Source organism: Pelecanus crispus, unplaced genomic scaffold, assembly GCF_030463565.1.
Source record: "Pelecanus crispus isolate bPelCri1 unplaced genomic scaffold, bPelCri1.pri SCAFFOLD_225, whole genome shotgun sequence".
NCBI lineage: Eukaryota > Metazoa > Chordata > Aves > Pelecaniformes > Pelecanidae > Pelecanus > Pelecanus crispus.
This window is the reverse complement of record NW_027461309.1, coordinates 1-16,240: the sequence shown is the minus strand read 5'-3', so window position 1 is coordinate 16,240 and position 16,240 is coordinate 1. Positions and strand designations below refer to the sequence as shown.

Here is a 16,240-nt window from a genome sequence, read left to right as displayed (position 1 = left end):
GTATGTATGAGTCGTGGACCTTTATTACTAAAATGAGTTTGCAGATGTGCAGTGTATGCTTCTATCATTGGTTTAAACTTTAGCTTGCTTGAAAATCTAGGTTAAAAGGGAATACTTTGGGCAGGTGATTCAGAGCTGTGGGTCATGCTCAGTAAAAGATGAAAATGGCATAATTCATTGCTGTTATCTTGTCTAGTAATTAAAATAATTCTCCTCTGTTTTAATATCAGTTGGACAATTACGGCCAGCAAGAACTCTCAGATCTTTTTGTGAACTACAACGTGAAATCACCTATCACTGGGAATGACCTGTCCCCTCCTGTTTCTTTCAATCTCATGTTCAAGACCTCCATTGGGCCTGGAGGAAACATGCCTGGGTAAGTACTAATCTCATTCTGCTTACACTCTCTCTTCTTCATATTCTGCATTGCTTGGAATAAAAATGAAGTCTTGATTGAAATAGGCAATTTCTTCTTGAGTGGCCTTCCCCTGCCTTTCAGTCCCAGTCTGCTCTGGCAGCTTGGCATTCCTTGTACTCTTGTGAGAGGTAGGAACAAGGAACTGCAGACTATGTGGATCATGTCTATGCCCTTGCTGGTTGGAGTTGTTTCCATAAAGCCAGTCAACGCTGGGTCCCCAGTTGTCAGCGACTTCATGGCTGTAGAGAACCTGCTTCAGTGTACCTGTTTCAGGATGAAGTTACTTAGCAGGGTGATGCAGTGGTAGCATCATTTACTAGGGGTTGGTAGTTAGTGTATGGGAATGTGGAGGCTATTGTCTCGAGTTGGGGTCTCCAAAACTAAAACTGAAACCCCTATTGAAGAGAATATGATTCTTGCATACGTTCTGGGATGGGATCGGAGATACATGTCGTATGTGTTCTCCAGTGTAGTATATGAAATAATCTGTGTAGGTGGTATTCTCTGTGGAAGTCTCAAATCACTGTAGGAGTTGTAGTGGCCTTACACTAAAGCCACTTCACAGTTTGTGTAACAGCAGAGGTGTAGTCATGGTTTGCCTGCAAAATCCTCATTTGTAACCAGCCTGCTATAGCTCAGGCCTACATAGGAAAGGCAAGGAGGGTATGTTCTGACCTCCGTGATGTAACTGGCTTCTGTATTTCATTCGGACACCTCTTTCCATTCCATGCTTGCATCTCAAAAGCAGCCAAGTTATCCAGTTTACTTTGGGGAGTAACTGTGGAGTGCTGTGTTCGGGCTGCAGCTGATTTTTGTTTGTGTTTTTTCCCCTCAGTCTGTTGCTTCATTGTTTTGTGTCTGGAGTTAAAAGACTCGAGAGGAAAAAGTACCACCTTTAAGCTTTGTAGTAACTGTATTTTTCTTTTCTTGCTGCTTTCCCCACCTTTTTATCTTGCTGAATTTTCCTCTCCCCCCTCTCCTTTCAGCTATCTGAGGCCAGAGACTGCACAGGGAATATTCCTCAACTTCAAACGTCTTCTGGAGTTTAACCAAGGCAAACTGCCTTTTGCTGCTGCCCAGATTGGAAATTCCTTCAGAAATGAAATCTCACCCCGCTCCGGCCTTATCAGAGTGAGGTACTGCAAATTTCCTCTTTCAGCAGAAGGGTACCTGGGAGCAGGTAGCACCTCCTTTTTATTCCAGTGTTTGTACATGATTGTTTCACGTTAGTGCTTTCTTCCAGAGGACTTGATAATGTGCCTAGTGAGTCTGAGGGTTTGCAGGCAAAGAACTCGGTTAATGTTTTAACTGTGGAATTCTGTCTAAGCCTGGCTGGTGAGAAGTAGGATCTCTGAAATAGCTGTTGTATTAGAAACACCTAGATTAAACTCAGTTTTACTAAAAAAATTTGGCTTCCATCATAATCTAAATGAATCATATTAAAGGTAGCTGCGTTGTCTACAGGACATACAGCTTTGCTTGTTTAATTATGTTCATGCGATTTACTTTAAAACTGAAATCTGGAATCAAAATGTGACTGACCTTGCAGCAGTATTTCCTTGCCTCAGTTCTGCAGATTCTGCGGTTCTGCAACTTACTACAGAGAGGAAGTTGGGAGAGAACCTGATCTAGGACATGTGTTTGGGTCCCAAGATCAGTCAAGTAGAAAAGCTCAGGGTTACTGAAAATTACTTTCAAAGCTTTCTGTCTCGGGATAAAAGTGATTATTGCATTTCATTAAGGATAGTATCTGTATTTTAACTGAACTATTCTGAACAGAAGTCTCTTCTGTCTAATTTGGAACAAGAGCTCCCGTGCACAGTCAGTGTGGTTCTGTCATACACACAGGCAGTACACGTTGTAAACTTGGCAATTGATTAATACGGTGCCATAAATGTCACTGAGAGGCAATGACATTGTTAACACTAAGGGAACTCTTCGGAATTTTCTCAGTCCTCCTGTTCTCTCTTGCATGTCTGGAAACGAGAACTTTTCTCATTGAAATGCATTTTCAGTCAAATATAAATTATACGCTTGTGGCACATCTATTGGAGACTCTGTTATTATGCTATCATAGCGAATTACATCCTGATGCCTGTGATTTAAGGTTAATCATTACCTAGAGCTTTTTTAAAGGTTCTTGGTAATAAGCTAATTCAATGTAAAGTGATTTTGAGCAAGAAGGCTGCGAATCAGTGTGTGAGTATAGATGTATTAAAGACAAGTTCTTAAAACAGAATGTATGCCATTGGTCAGTGTAGCTGTATCATTATCTTCATGAAATTATCACCTCATGTAGCTATTTTGGGCACCTCTAATACCAGTTAAGGCTACTGAGTTAATCAGTGGATTAGTCTTCACTGACCCTGTAGGAAATGTGTACTTCTCATATGGGCATCACATCAGTCTGGAGAAACTCCAGAGAACTTTTGGAAGTATTTCCAAAGGTAGTAGTCTGTGCTCTGGATCACAGTAGTGATAACCATGGGCTGGAGATCTCTAGATGAATTTGTAGAAAGTTTCATTAGGAATTGGAAGATGAAACTAAATCCAGTGTCGAGACTGGTTCATGTTCCAGCCTATACATTGTCTTGGCTCTGGGCTTGCATATGGTTTTAAGCTACTGACTTGCTTGTGAGAGGCTGAAGCGGAATCATTTATTAGAGGGGCTGTGGCTAGCACAGAAAATATTTAATACAGATGGTTGGTTGTGTTTCTGTTAGGGAATTCACCATGGCAGAAATTGAGCACTTTGTGGATCCCAGTGAGAAAAATCACCCTAAATTTCAGAACGTGGCTGATCTCAACATCCTCCTGTACTCTTCCAAGGCCCAGGTCAGCGGGCAGTCTGCCCATGTAATGCGGCTGGGAGATGCCGTCCAGCAGGTAACGTTCCTCTTGCAAGCACGTGGAGCTTGCTCTTTCGAACATTGCTCTCAAGGCTAAATTACAAACTGTTGTGTTGGTGCCAGCTGGGGTTTGCTCCCAGATTTAAGAATTGGTTCTCTTCAGTGAATCGGTGTGACTGAGCTCCAAGCTTGGCCTTGTTGTCAGTATTGAAAGGCTGCAGGTGGTGCTGGGACAGTGATTAGAGTTTGAGCTTCACACTTAGCTAATGGGAGAGGAACAGTAAGGAATACTAATATCTGCCAAAAGCTCGGGAGTGACTGGGAATCTAATATTCAGCTGCTGACCCCATCAGTATATGGGAACACCACCCCCCTGTTGTATTGCAGCTGTGAACTGTAGGGTACAGCTGTTGTGGGGTCCTGAGCCGTAACTGCAATTCCCGTGCACTGTTGTAATACCAGTGACTGCGCTGTTGGATGCAGCGGGGTATTTTCCAGTAGGTAATCTTCAGAGACAGTGATGAGTCCTAGAGTAATAACAACTTACTGTTTTGTTCAGATGGAGACACTGCCAGTGGCACTAGGTGAATTTAAAAAGATGTAGTAGTTTCAGGGGAGACACAGTACTTCATCACAGGCAGCTGCAAGAAGTTCTGTCTGTAACATGTCTGGTTGTCTGCAGAAGTATAAGTCATGATGTTGCTTCCTTAGGAATTAATATCTGTATGTTTTTCTTCTTTCTTCCTGCTTTTTCCTTTTCCAGGGTGTGATCAATAACTCCGTTCTTGGTTACTTCATTGGCAGAATCTACCTCTTCCTTACAAAGGTCGGTGTATCCCCAGAGAAGCTGCGCTTCCGACAGCATATGGAGAATGAGATGGCTCATTATGCCTGTGACTGCTGGGATGCAGAGTCCAAAACATCGTATGTAAGTGGCAAAGTGGAACAGCAAGTGGCACTCCCTATTGGATCTGTTGATAGTGCGGGAAGGGGCTCCGTTTTATTCCTTGTTTTTTAAAACTAGGGCTATGAGTCTGATGTTTCTGTCCAGCCCCACGTTGTTATGAACACACTTACTGCAGTGGAAATACTCTGAACCCAGGACTAAGGGGACAGGTCAGCTCCCTGCAGCGGGCTTGCACAAAGTTTATGAACTGTTTGTGCTTGTTTGTAGGTCCATGCTTCAGACTCCTTTGGTGGAGCCTGAAGCTGCCTGTGGACATGGTGCTGGTTGAATTTCATCTGGAATTAAAGGAAAGGTCCTGGTGCTTTCCAAAGACTGTAACCCCTGTAACAGCAGTGGGGAAGGATTTGTTTTGCTGGAGGCATTATTACAGGGCAGATTCCTTCCTGCTAGAATGCTTGCTCTTCCTTTCCTACTTCCAAGCTGTGAGAAATGAGAGTTCCCTCCCGCCAGTTTAGACAGCTCGTGCTGGGAGAAAAATTTCCCAAGGATTTTTTATCTTCCTGTTGAGTCACTAAGAGCTTTTCAGTTCACGCCTTGTTGGGTGCTTTGTTTTTCTCTTATATTGTTGGCTGAATTTTGAAAAATGTGTGGGTTTTTTCTTTCAGGTAAACCAGCAGTAGGTAGGTAGGGGTGAGGCTTTTAGACTCATTTTAGATTCTCTTGGAGAGCTTTCAGCCTCCTCAGTTAAGTCTCAGCCAAGTTTATGAGTTGGAATGATAGTTTAAAAAAAAAAATGTATTAGAAGGCATAGTAACTAGACTGTATTGATTATGAAGTTATTCCCCTCTTTAAGGGTACAGAATCTACTTTTTAGGTCAAATCTGAGTTTAAAAAAAAAGTTATTTCATTATTTTTCCCTCATGTAGTGAAGCACATGTTCTTCTGCCTGGTTAGCCTTTCCAAGGAGTCTAGGGTATGTGCAGATTCCTGAAAATATCTAGAGAACTCTGTGTGGTCTAGTTCCAATAAAGGATCAAAAGATTGAAGGGATTTTGCTGAGGTCTATGGGGTTAGTCTCTGACATTGCCGTGACCCTTATATGAGTAGACCCCATCCATGCTCCTGACCAGTTTGACAGCCAAACTGGTAGCATGCTCAGCCCAAAGGTGACCACACAGGGAACGGGTCAAGGCTTCAGATGGTTCAGCCAGCCTTAGTTATGGGCAGGAAGAACCTCCTACAGCCTAGGGCTGAGGAGGTTGTATGTGGTTGGTGGTTTGTGTCCATGTGGGGCTTTTTTTTGTTTTGGTTTATTTTTTTTCTCTCTCTGTTTCTTTTCTTTTAAGGAGCTGAAACAGGCTTATGACTAGTGACGTTTCATTACAGCTAGTTAGAGCAACAGCAGCCAGTAAAATTCCACCAAACTTCAGATGAGAAAAAAAAAAATTCCTGCAGCTTGGATGAGTGATTTGTCTTCATATAGAAAAGACCTGTAGAAATGATTGAAGGGAGTGGCTGGCTTCCTCTCGATGTAGCTAGCTGACTTCCATAAGTTCACAGCCTCTCTTCCCAGCCAACTCAAAACAGGCTGGACGTGTGTGGGTCGTACCGTGTAAATAAGATTAATAAATTTTGCAAACCTTGTCATGGATCAGGACAACACTCACAGAGCAGTATGTCCAACAGCCTAACCCAGAGGTGAAGACGGCAATCCCAGGGGCATGACAAAACCACCTTGTGAGCTAAGACTCACGCTTTGGTTTGTCACTTAACTCTGACCAAAAATGTTTGTACCAACTTGCAGCACTCGGTAGTAAGAAGTTAACTGCGCTGAATGGTTTAAAATCTATTCTATAAAGTTATTACACAAACCTTCTGAGAAGTACCTGTAGTACCTTAATGGTTTAATTTGTGTAAAAATTCCCCAAGGTGTTCTAGAACACCACGGTTTTTCCGGCACATACCTTTCTGTTCACATACCTTTCCTGACACCTTGCAATATCGCTGCAGGCTGGAAAAGCACACAGCATCTGGCTGCCTGTATGTCCATCCTGATACGGCAGAGCAAATGGAAAGCAGCTGATGTGCCTGTTCTTATATGGGATTGTCTTTTAGAAAATCCAGGTGGTGGTTGTATTTGCTACAAGTGTTGGAAGGCTTCATCAATTCCGTGTGCCTGAATGGTGTTTTGAGATTCCTCCTCGCCATACATGCCGAAATGTTGAAAGAAGTGCTTCCCTTGCATATGATCTGTGTCTTACTAGCTCATAAGCCAGGCTTTTGGCCATTCTAATGTGGCTGGCTGCCCGCTGTCTGTTCTATACTTGCAGAGCAGGAAAGCCCTGAAGGCATGGTATCTTCGTGTGCCTATAGCATGTGAGTGATAGGACTGTGTGCTCTGGCCCCAGCCCCAAGCTATTGGCACAGTGCTGCGTTCTGCCAAGCCATGTGGAAAACGTGGCCCTGAACACAGGCGCTGGTTAGGTAACTGATCGCTTCCGCTGGAAACAAACGGAATCATTCAAATGAAGGAGCAGCTAGTGAGTGAGGGCTGCTTATTGTAACAGAGCTAATTATGTAGAAGAAACAGTCATGGGAGCAGGGAGGGCTTAAGGGTGAATAAACATATTTGATGGTTAAGTGGACAAAAAAGAGTTGGTGAAAGCTTCCACTTTTGTTTTTTCAGGGTTGGATTGAGATTGTTGGCTGTGCTGATCGTTCCTGCTATGACCTCTCCTGCCATGCTCGTGCCACCAAAGTTCCTCTTATAGCTGAGAAGCCTCTCAAAGAACCTATATCCTTTCAGAATAAAGCAGATTCTCTTTTCACTTAAAGTGATTTGACGGTGAGATGTCTTGGAGAGCTGTGCAGCTCTGTTTTAAGTTACATCTGTAAATTAAAGAGGGAAACTTAGAGCTACAGACCAGCATGACTTTGGGAAGTAACCTGCAAAGAACTGAGCATGTGGGTGACTTTACTCAGGTGGGCAAAGGGGATTTACTGTTGTGCTTGTTTTTTTCCTAGCTTAATGCTAGGTTCTGTTTTGACTGTGAAGCATGGTTTAAATGTGAATGTGGGGCTACTATCCCAGTTACTCCATGTCATGGCATGGTTCTGCTGCTAGCTGTACTTGTTTAAAAAAAAAAAAAAAAGTTGTATTCTTTCAAAATTTGTGACATTCTGCCCTTCAGTATTTTTCATCGTTCCTTCCCTCTCTTGAAGTTCCTTAATCTAGTAGCAGAGGAGATTCTTTGTGTTGTGTAGCAATTAGCTTTGACATAGCAAAAGAACCAGGCCCTGCATTCTGTCGTCTCAAACTCCTTAACTGCCTCGTACAGAACAGTCAACATTGTTCAGTTTGAGGCAAATAAGGGAGCCATTGGCAAAGCTTATAAGAAGGATGCAAAGGTGGTGATGGAATACCTTTCCATGTGTGATGAGTGTTACATCACCGAGATGGAGCAGCTGCTCAGTGAGAAAGGGTGAGCTGGCTGTGTGTGTGGTACCCTTCTCCGACACCTCTGATGAGGGTTCCCAACGTGCCTCTGGATTAATTTGAGCTGCCTGAAACCAGCTTCCTCGTGAGAGTAGGCTGAGTGGATCATCAGAAATGTTTTAGTGCTGTGCCTTCTGCCAAGTCATTGCTGGTCATCCATCAACACATCTCTGATATATGCACATAAACTTGTAACCACGGTATTCAAATATTTGTTTATTTGCCTGGGAATGAGCTTCTGGCTTTAGTAGGATCATCCCATAAGAGAGACGCCTCAGTGACATGGGAAGTGTTTACCAGCTTCCCTACTCTGGTTTGAGAGTTGACCAGGGCTGGCAGATGTTTTTGAACCTTATTTTAAAATTAATCAAATAATTTTGTGAGTGATGGAACAGAATAGTTAAATGAGAATCAAAACTTGTGTGAGTATCCTCCAGTGTTTTATGATACGCTTTAGGACCTGTTACAGCCTTTGACTTACTGGGGCAGCAAATTGTATGTTTTTCCTCGACCTGTCTGCCTGTATTCGTAACACAAGCAGGAACTGAAAATGTAGGAGATCTCTGCAGTTGTCAAATTTGGTTGAAGCAGGCCAACAGCTGTATATGTTATGAGAAGGCTAATGGTGCAATAATAAAAAATAAACCTTATTTCCTGCTTGACATGGTACAAGGTGTAGGAGCAAAGAATACATTCCAGAGTGGTAACACTTACATCTTTTTTGTTTGGTTGGTTTTTTTCCCCCTGAGCTAAGATTTATTTCTTTTACATTTCTAGGAATGTGAAAGTGTAGAAAAAACAGTAGCACTCAAAATGGGGAGAGAGACTGTTGCAGAATATGGTGATGTTTACACACGTCAAAACCAGAAGAAAGTGAACTTAGTTCATCCAGAATCCCACTGAAATGATTCAATAGATGAGTTATAAGCAGTATCCCGGGTTTGAATTGATAGTGGACTGCAAATCATGACTGTGTTGAAACTCGGCATCCAGTTGTAGCTGTGTTCAGAGCAAAGCCTTTATAAACTTCAGCCCATTTGGTATCGGGTCTAAATGCAGGTGATTAGCACACACGTCTCTTAAACACGTTGGGTTTTGTATTATGCCGATCTGAATGCTTCAACAAGGAGGGTGCCATTGCTTGAGTACACATTGACAGTGTCAGTAGGTTAGACCTGCCTTTCATATGACCATGTTTGGATAAATCCATGATGTGAAGCCCTCAGGTTTACAGCAGCAGTTTTCTGTTAGGATGCATAATAATGGAGACATTTGCTTCCTGTAAGTGGGATAGGTCAATACAGCCTGAGTTCTCCTCGTCAAGGAGCGTGTGCTGGTTGCAGGTTAGCAAGGAGCAAGAGAAAGTACTTAGAAGACCGTAATACCAAAAGCTTTAGAAATAAACAATAAAATAACTGTGCTGTATCTTCCCTTTTGTTTGGTATCTGTCAAAACGCACGGTACCTTCTGACACAACTTGGTTTTCATGAGAAGTCCGTGCACTTGACAAGAGGTACAGTCTGCAGCAAACGCCTGTTTTGTGTGCCTACGTTTTCTTTCTTTTAGTGTATATGCTTCATCCTGAGATCCTTCCATTTCCTAATTGAGTTTGCTTCAGGCTGCTAACCACAACGAAGTTCACTGTGATTATGAAGATGGTTGCTTTTAATGTAGCTGTAGTAATTTTATTATTAACGTAAATTTCTTTTAATGGGTATGGCACGTTTCTTTGATCTCTGGGATTTGCCCTGGCTTCTGTCGTCCCACTCTTAAAGTCAACCAATCAATGCAATTAAGGAAATATAACTTGTTTATTTATTGCTGTAGCTTTTAAGTGACTTTTTTTTCCTTTGCAGGGAATTCACTGTGGAAACTGAAGGGAAAACTTTTAAATTAACAAAGGACATGGTTACTGTGAAGAGATTTCAGAAAACATTACATGGTAAATTTGTATCTTTGTTGTTTGATCATCAAAAACAAGAGGCACATCAGGATACATTTTAAATGTGAACTTTATTAGTTGCATTATCCTGTTAGTATAGTACAGTGGCACAGGAAAAATACCAAATGTTATTTCCTTGAAATTCGACAGTAAGAGAGTTGGAAAGCTTTTGCGTAGCAGTGGGATTTCAGTGACCATTGATGCTTTTCGTCTGTCTGTTCAGTAACCCATTTAAGAGATTTTGGGTGGCATATTATATTCATGATGCTTCAGTTGCATATTCTAGGATCTGTAAGGTCCCACGTGGTGCTAAGAATCAGCTGCTGTAGCGATGGAGGAGCTGGGGAGAGTGCACCAGCTTTGGGAGCTCTCATCTTCAAGTCCGTTGCAATGCAGCAGATGGGTCGTGGCAGTCTGTTGGTAGGGCTACAGGCAGATCTCTGTGCTCAGAGCTCCTGATGTCACTCCACTGCCTGGTGTCAAGTCTTCCGGCATCTGCCAGCTCGCCAGGCTGCCCTGCTGACCAGACTCTTTAAGCTGACAGGTCCAGTCAGTTCCTCTGGTAGTTGATAATCACATCAGCTTTGGTCAGCGACTGCGTCTCCAACAGAGCTTTTGTCCTGATGTGGGAAATGGGGCTAGAAGGTAACTTGCCAAAATGCATGGATTTAGTTCCTCAAAGAAGTCTTGTCTTTCCAGCCAGCTCTGTAAGCGCCTCACCCAAGGTCGTTTGGGAAGTCTTTGACAGAGCTGGAGACTGAGGTAGATTTTTCCCCAGTTCATACTCTAACTAGTGGATCGTCCTGCCCTAGGTTGGAAATGTGATAAATGCTCCTAGGAAGGAGTAGAGCAACTTGTAGCACGTGCAGAATATATTTGTTCTTGCAGCCTCTGAGCCTTTGAGATGTCCATGTGTCTTTCACTCAGCACATGCTGCTGCTGTGCCAGGCTTTGCTTTGTCACAACTTCAAAGAAGGAATCAGAGTTGTAACTTGGTGACTGTAGTATTGCTGGGGGCCAGCAAGTAGAACCCCAGTTGCTGGTTTTCCTTTAAGTTTGTACATTTGGCAGTTCGGCTGCTGTCTGCAAGCAGGAGGCAAAGCTTATGGTTTCCCTCTCTTGTCTTGAAAACTGGTTGGTCAGTGCACAAATAAAACAAGACCATCCTTTTGGAAGGTAAAGTCCCACCCCGGGTTAGGTGCTTCATTGAGGAGGATTGGCTCTCTAGACATAGAGTGGGAGGCAAATCAGGGTGCAGTGCTGGAGAGCTGGATTCTACCCTTGATTTTCAAAAGCAGCTGATGCCTATAATTGTTGTTTCTTCTCCAGTTGCTATCTGAGCTTTTTCTAAAAAGCTGCATTGTCTGAGCAGGGCAGCTGTCCACTGAGCTCCTTTCACACACAGAGGGGAGAGGGAGGGAAAAGCCTCTTTGACAGACGTGTGGCAAGGATTGGAGAGAATGATGGGTATATAATAGCATAGCACATCACGTCTTCTGAGGATTTTTGCAAACACTAACTAGTTGACTCTCATTCTTTGCCACTCTCGTGATACGTTGCAGGGGGATGGACAATAAAGAGGGTGGCAGCATTGAAGCAGGCAGCTGAACGACTCAAGAATACAGAGGGAGTCTTTGCTGGAATTTGAATCGGATCTGAAGCTCCATGCTTCTCTGCTCAGAATGCTGGATACTGAGGCTGTGTCTGTATGTTAAACCAAAGTGGGACAGGGAATGAACATTACCCTGCCATCATCCAGGCTGTTTAATTGTTAGCATATTCCCTGGCACGGTTTTGGTCCATGCCAAGTAGCACTCTCCCAGACAATGCCTGGACATAGTTTGTGGCTTGGTGTGGAACAGGGACCGTTCCCAGTGAACGGTTTGGATGAGGCTTCGCTGTTGTGAAGTGGAAGAGGGTTTATCTGCGTGGATGCAAGTTGTGCTGTGCTGTTTGCTCTCAGGGCCAGAGAAGGGGCCCTGACTTGTTATTTACAGCCTAAATACATTCTGTACGTGGACTAAGTCCAAATCTCTACTTCAGGTATTTGTATTTAGAGCAGAAATATTTAACCTTTTATTTCCATGTGCTCAGCAACATGTAATCATAACTTCTGAGCAGAAAGGCAACTTCAGCAAACACATCTCTTTTTTTTTTTTTTTTTTTTTTTTGTGTGTGTGTGTGTGTGTAAATTCTTCTTTAATGATGACATGGGTTCTTTTGTATTCCAGTGGAAGAAATCATCCCAAATGTAATTGAACCCTCATTTGGTATTGGGAGGATCATGTACACAGTATTTGAACACACATTCCACATCCGGGAAGGAGACGAGCAGAGAACGGTGAGCTTTCCTGTGGCTGGGCCTCAGCTTAAAACCAGCTGCAAGCATTTGCCTTTCCCTAACATCCAGGGGAGGGGCTAAAATAAGACTGCACAATACGCAGCAGAGATGGGAGAACCCAGGTGGGCTGTTGAATTGCTGGTTTTGCCAGCATACGTGTCGTTTATACATGTGCATTGAGAGCGTTCTGGGGCTGTGTGTTTATGAGGCTCTCGCTGTATTACTGGCAAGGGGGTGAGGAATTCCTCCTTCTGGATTCACACTTTGCAATGTCCCATCACTCAGAGAAAGGCGTCTCTTCAGTGTTTTATTTCGTCTCTTTGCTTTTCCTAGAATCGTAGCTCTATGCAGCGAGATAGACAGTAGGCTAACTGTTTCCTCAGTCCCCCATGAAATTCAACCTTCTCTGATTCTGGGCATCCCTAAAAACTTGGCCTGAAACTTTGCTGTAGCAGGGGCCAGGAGGAAGCGTGTGTTACATACAGACCGCCAGCCTGTTCCAGCCAGTACCCAAACTGTGATGCTCTGCACCATTGCAGGTGGCCTGTGGGAAGCTGGCTGTAAGCTTGATGCTGGTTCCTGTTCATCGTTTCTGGCTGCTAGACTGTGTTTATAGAAAAGAAAAATAACAGTGGTCCTTAGTGGCTCTGGTTGCCACAGGATGTGATACAGTTACGAGTAGGGGGGAACAGGATTGAGGAGCCCAGAGTTAGGACACAGTTGCCTTTCAATCACAAACTGCTCATGAAGTCTAAAATATTGGACTTATCATCCTCCTGGTACCCATTTACTTTCTGTGTAGCCTGGGCTGCTCTGTATTGTGGTACGTCTCAATTGCACTATGTCTGTACCCTTACAGGCCTTGCTGATTGCCAGGAAAGATTCCCCCCACTCTCCCCACCCCCACTTTTGGCACATTTGTGTTTTCTGAGGGTGTCTGTGGAGGGATCTGAAAACCTTTGAGCTGCATATGCTCTGTGTGTGTGGCCTCTCTATGGGAATCAAACGGAGTGAGATGATTGTGAGCACTCTTCCCTTTAGACTATGCATAAGACTGAATCTCCTGGAAAGAGCCCTCTACCCTTCATTTTTCTTTAATTCAAATGAGGCTCACTTTCTTCAGGGAGGGCTCTGGTAGACCGCTTTTGGGGGGAGGTAACATTTAGCTGTCAGGAGGGAAGGGGGAGTGGAGGACAGCTGGAGAAAATCAATCTTGCTTCAGCGGTGTGAGGTGTTACTGCTGGAGCCCTGAATGCTGATGTCTTACAGAAGGCCAGCTACTCCCCTGGAACACTCACCCTGCCTCCAACCTCAGTCAGAGCTTATTCTCACCTTCTAAGAATCTGGCCTAACCATTAAACTTGTTACTTATTTGTGCTTTTTCTTTTTTTCCTTAGTTCTTCAGCTTCCCAGCTGTGGTAGCACCGTTCAAGTGCTCTGTTCTTCCTCTAAGCCAGAATCAGGAATTCATGCCTTTTGTCAAGGAATTATGTAAGTGTATTAAGCACTGTGGCTCCAGTGGGGATGTGCACTGGGAGGAGAGGTTTCTTCCTCAGTGCTATAGGGAGAAAATAGCATTGGAATCACCTGGCTGTCATGTGCAAAGGGAGAGCCATAGAGCTAAACCAGCTGAGTTGGTTGGTATCAGCCAGCTTTGGGTATCTATCAGACTCTTCAGTCTAGCCTCAAAACACCCAACTCCCTGCACTCCCCTGTGTTGGTTTGCAGTGTAAAAGACATTTCTTTTTTTTTCCTTCTCTGTCAAAAATAAATCTTTCCCACTGCTTAGGAGAAGCTGTCAGGAGCAGTGTGGCTTTTGGGTTTTTTTTGGTGGGGGGGTTGTTATTTTGAATAAAGTTTTTTCTTTGCTCTTGTTGGCCAGCTAATTTATTGAATTGGTCCCAGAGCTGCTGAGCCTCCAAGCATTCTGTCAAAATGCCCACTGGTACCATCTAAAAGTGAATTCATGAAGGACAGGAACACAGACTGCATGTCAGACAGTGGTTTTTGCTGTCGGCATCAGTTCTGCTCCGGACCTCACCTCCCCATGCTGGACGTGCCCCTGCACGTGTGTAAGGCTGGCGTGGTTTTGAGTTAGAGCAGAGTTGTGGGACTGTATTGATGGGTTGAAGTCGGTGACTTTGCTCTTCGGGTGAGAATCGAGTGATGCAATGTGGAGAGCTGTGAGAGTAGCGGTGTACCTGTGGGGTGGGTTTGAGCTTGTAGTCTTGGCAGGGACTGGAACACTGGATCTTCTGTCAAAATGAGGGTCTCCAGATGCTGCTTGAAACCAGGACGCATGGTGCCTCACTCCAGGTAGTGCCATGAGGATGTGGGAGGGCACTGCTAGGATCACGTTGCCTGCTGAGTATGTAACGAGTCCTGGTGATCCCCCCCCTTCTCTGCTTCTTGCAGCTGAAGCACTCACCAGGAACAGCATCTCTCACAAGGTGGATGATTCCTCCGGGTCCATCGGCCGGCGCTACGCCAGGACTGATGAGATTGGCGTGGCCTTTGGGATCACGATCGACTTTGACACCGTTAACCGGACACCTCACACTGCCACCCTGAGAGACCGCGACTCGATGCGTCAGATCCGAGCCGAGGTAAAGGGCAGGGTTTGGCTGCAGACAGAGCCAAGTCTGTTTCTTCCAGGCTAGGGGAGAGCATTAGCTGCTCTTTGTGATCCAGCAGTGACTCTGCTCTATGCAGGAGCCGCCTCCAGCTCTCACAGGCAATTCAGCTATTCTGAGAAATCCCCAGGGAAGGGATACTGGTCAAACAGAAGATGCTGGTCCTGCTGCTAAAGTGAGGAGAGGCTTTTGTTTTCCTGGGATGCAGAGGTGTTGATCTTACTTGAAAGCCATGCCTTGTGCTGATTGCATTGCTCTTTAGAGTGCCTCTTTCTGAGAGAAGGCTGCTGAGTAAATGCATTTGCTGGATTGTGTCTGGGTTTCAGAGGCAGGGCTCCTCTGAACCAACAGGCACCAAAAGGCAGAAGATCTTTGCTTACTACAGGCTGGCTGGCAGAGCACAGCGCAGACATAACTCCTCAAAACTTGCGTCTTGCCGGTATTTCCTGTGCAGCACCAGTGAAGCTGGTGAACCATTGCCCAAAAGCCACACCTGCCCTAAGCATGCTCTGCTAGTATGGGCACAGTACAGAGACCGGAATAGCAAACCTCCCCATGGCGGTCTCATCGCCTGTGAGCAAAACCTGCTCAGCGCTGTGGGAGCGTGGTCTCGGCACCTCTGTCGTGCCCTTCTTTCCCTGGCCCCACCAGGAGCACGGTTTGGCTCCTGTAGAAGGAGGAGGAGGAGTCAGTGCTGATCTGCGAGGCTGAGTTGTTCCAGCTCCGCGCTGTACAAAAGCACCTGTACTGCGTGGGGCTGCTGAGCTGGCTGTGGGTTGGTTCAGTGTAACAGGCAGGGGCAGCTCCTCGGGGCACCTGTCTGTCCTGTATCACCCGGATGACCTCCCACTGCTGAGCAGCAGAGACGAGACTTCATTACCCTTCAATTTCTGCAAATTTTCTGGTTTCTCTAGCTGATCCTTTGCACCATGACAGTGCGCTATGAGGAGGGAAGAAAAGGCAATTGGTAGCTTCTTTTATGCTGGTCTTACAGTAAGTAGGGCCTGGCTAAATCCTGGCGTACAGCATCTTTTGGATGCCTGTTTATTTCTCTTTCCCTTCCAAAACTGTAACGTAACGCTACCAGGGACGAACCTTGCTGTGGTCGCCCACCGTGACAGTTGCATTTCCCTCATGGGCCACCCTGAGTAACTGAGGAGTCTGCTGAGATGACACAGACTGTGATTTAAGATGTCCTCCTAGTTAATAATTTTTCTCCCCAAAAATGATCCTGCAGGATCTGTTCTGTTGCAGATGTAAAGATTACCTATGTTCCCCAAGTATCCAGCAGAGCAACTTGATTCTGATGGCTTCGTGTTTCATATGTCTTTGTGGCTTTGCCTGCAGATCTCTGAGCTTCCGGCCATCATTCGTGACCTGGCGAACGGTCATCTAACTTGGGCTGACGTTGAGGCAAAGTATCCACAATTTGAGGGACAAGAGACTGGCAAAAAGGACACGATAGAGGAATAAAGAAAAGGACCTGAAGTAAAATCCCATCAAATGTCCACTTTTTACTGTTCATGTTAATATGAAATAAACTTATCGTGTATTATTCAAAGCTGCATTGTTTGTGCACACAGGGACTATTTGGTTTTTTTTTCCTCAGTTGCTGCCCGAATTTAACTTTAAAAACTGAAATAATTGCAGTCCA

The 16,240-nt window shown here is 44.7% G+C and overlaps 1 protein-coding gene across 1 annotated transcript in view; it reads left to right on the top strand.

Moving 5' to 3' along the window:
* GARS1 (glycyl-tRNA synthetase 1) overlaps positions 1 to 16,156 on the top strand; it is a 28,496-nt gene extending 12,340 nt beyond the window's left edge. The window contains exons 7-17 of the mRNA XM_075727372.1: positions 231 to 376; positions 1,405 to 1,554; positions 3,142 to 3,304; positions 4,031 to 4,195; positions 6,861 to 6,968; positions 7,511 to 7,656; positions 9,527 to 9,612; positions 11,844 to 11,953; positions 13,351 to 13,444; positions 14,369 to 14,559; positions 15,934 to 16,156. Of these exons, the coding sequence (XP_075583487.1) occupies positions 231 to 376; positions 1,405 to 1,554; positions 3,142 to 3,304; positions 4,031 to 4,195; positions 6,861 to 6,968; positions 7,511 to 7,656; positions 9,527 to 9,612; positions 11,844 to 11,953; positions 13,351 to 13,444; positions 14,369 to 14,559; positions 15,934 to 16,059 (1,485 nt within the window). The 3' untranslated portion in view covers positions 16,060 to 16,156. The remainder of the gene's footprint in view (positions 1 to 230; positions 377 to 1,404; positions 1,555 to 3,141; positions 3,305 to 4,030; positions 4,196 to 6,860; positions 6,969 to 7,510; positions 7,657 to 9,526; positions 9,613 to 11,843; positions 11,954 to 13,350; positions 13,445 to 14,368; positions 14,560 to 15,933) is intronic.
* The last annotated feature ends 84 nt before the right edge of the window (positions 16,157 to 16,240 follow it).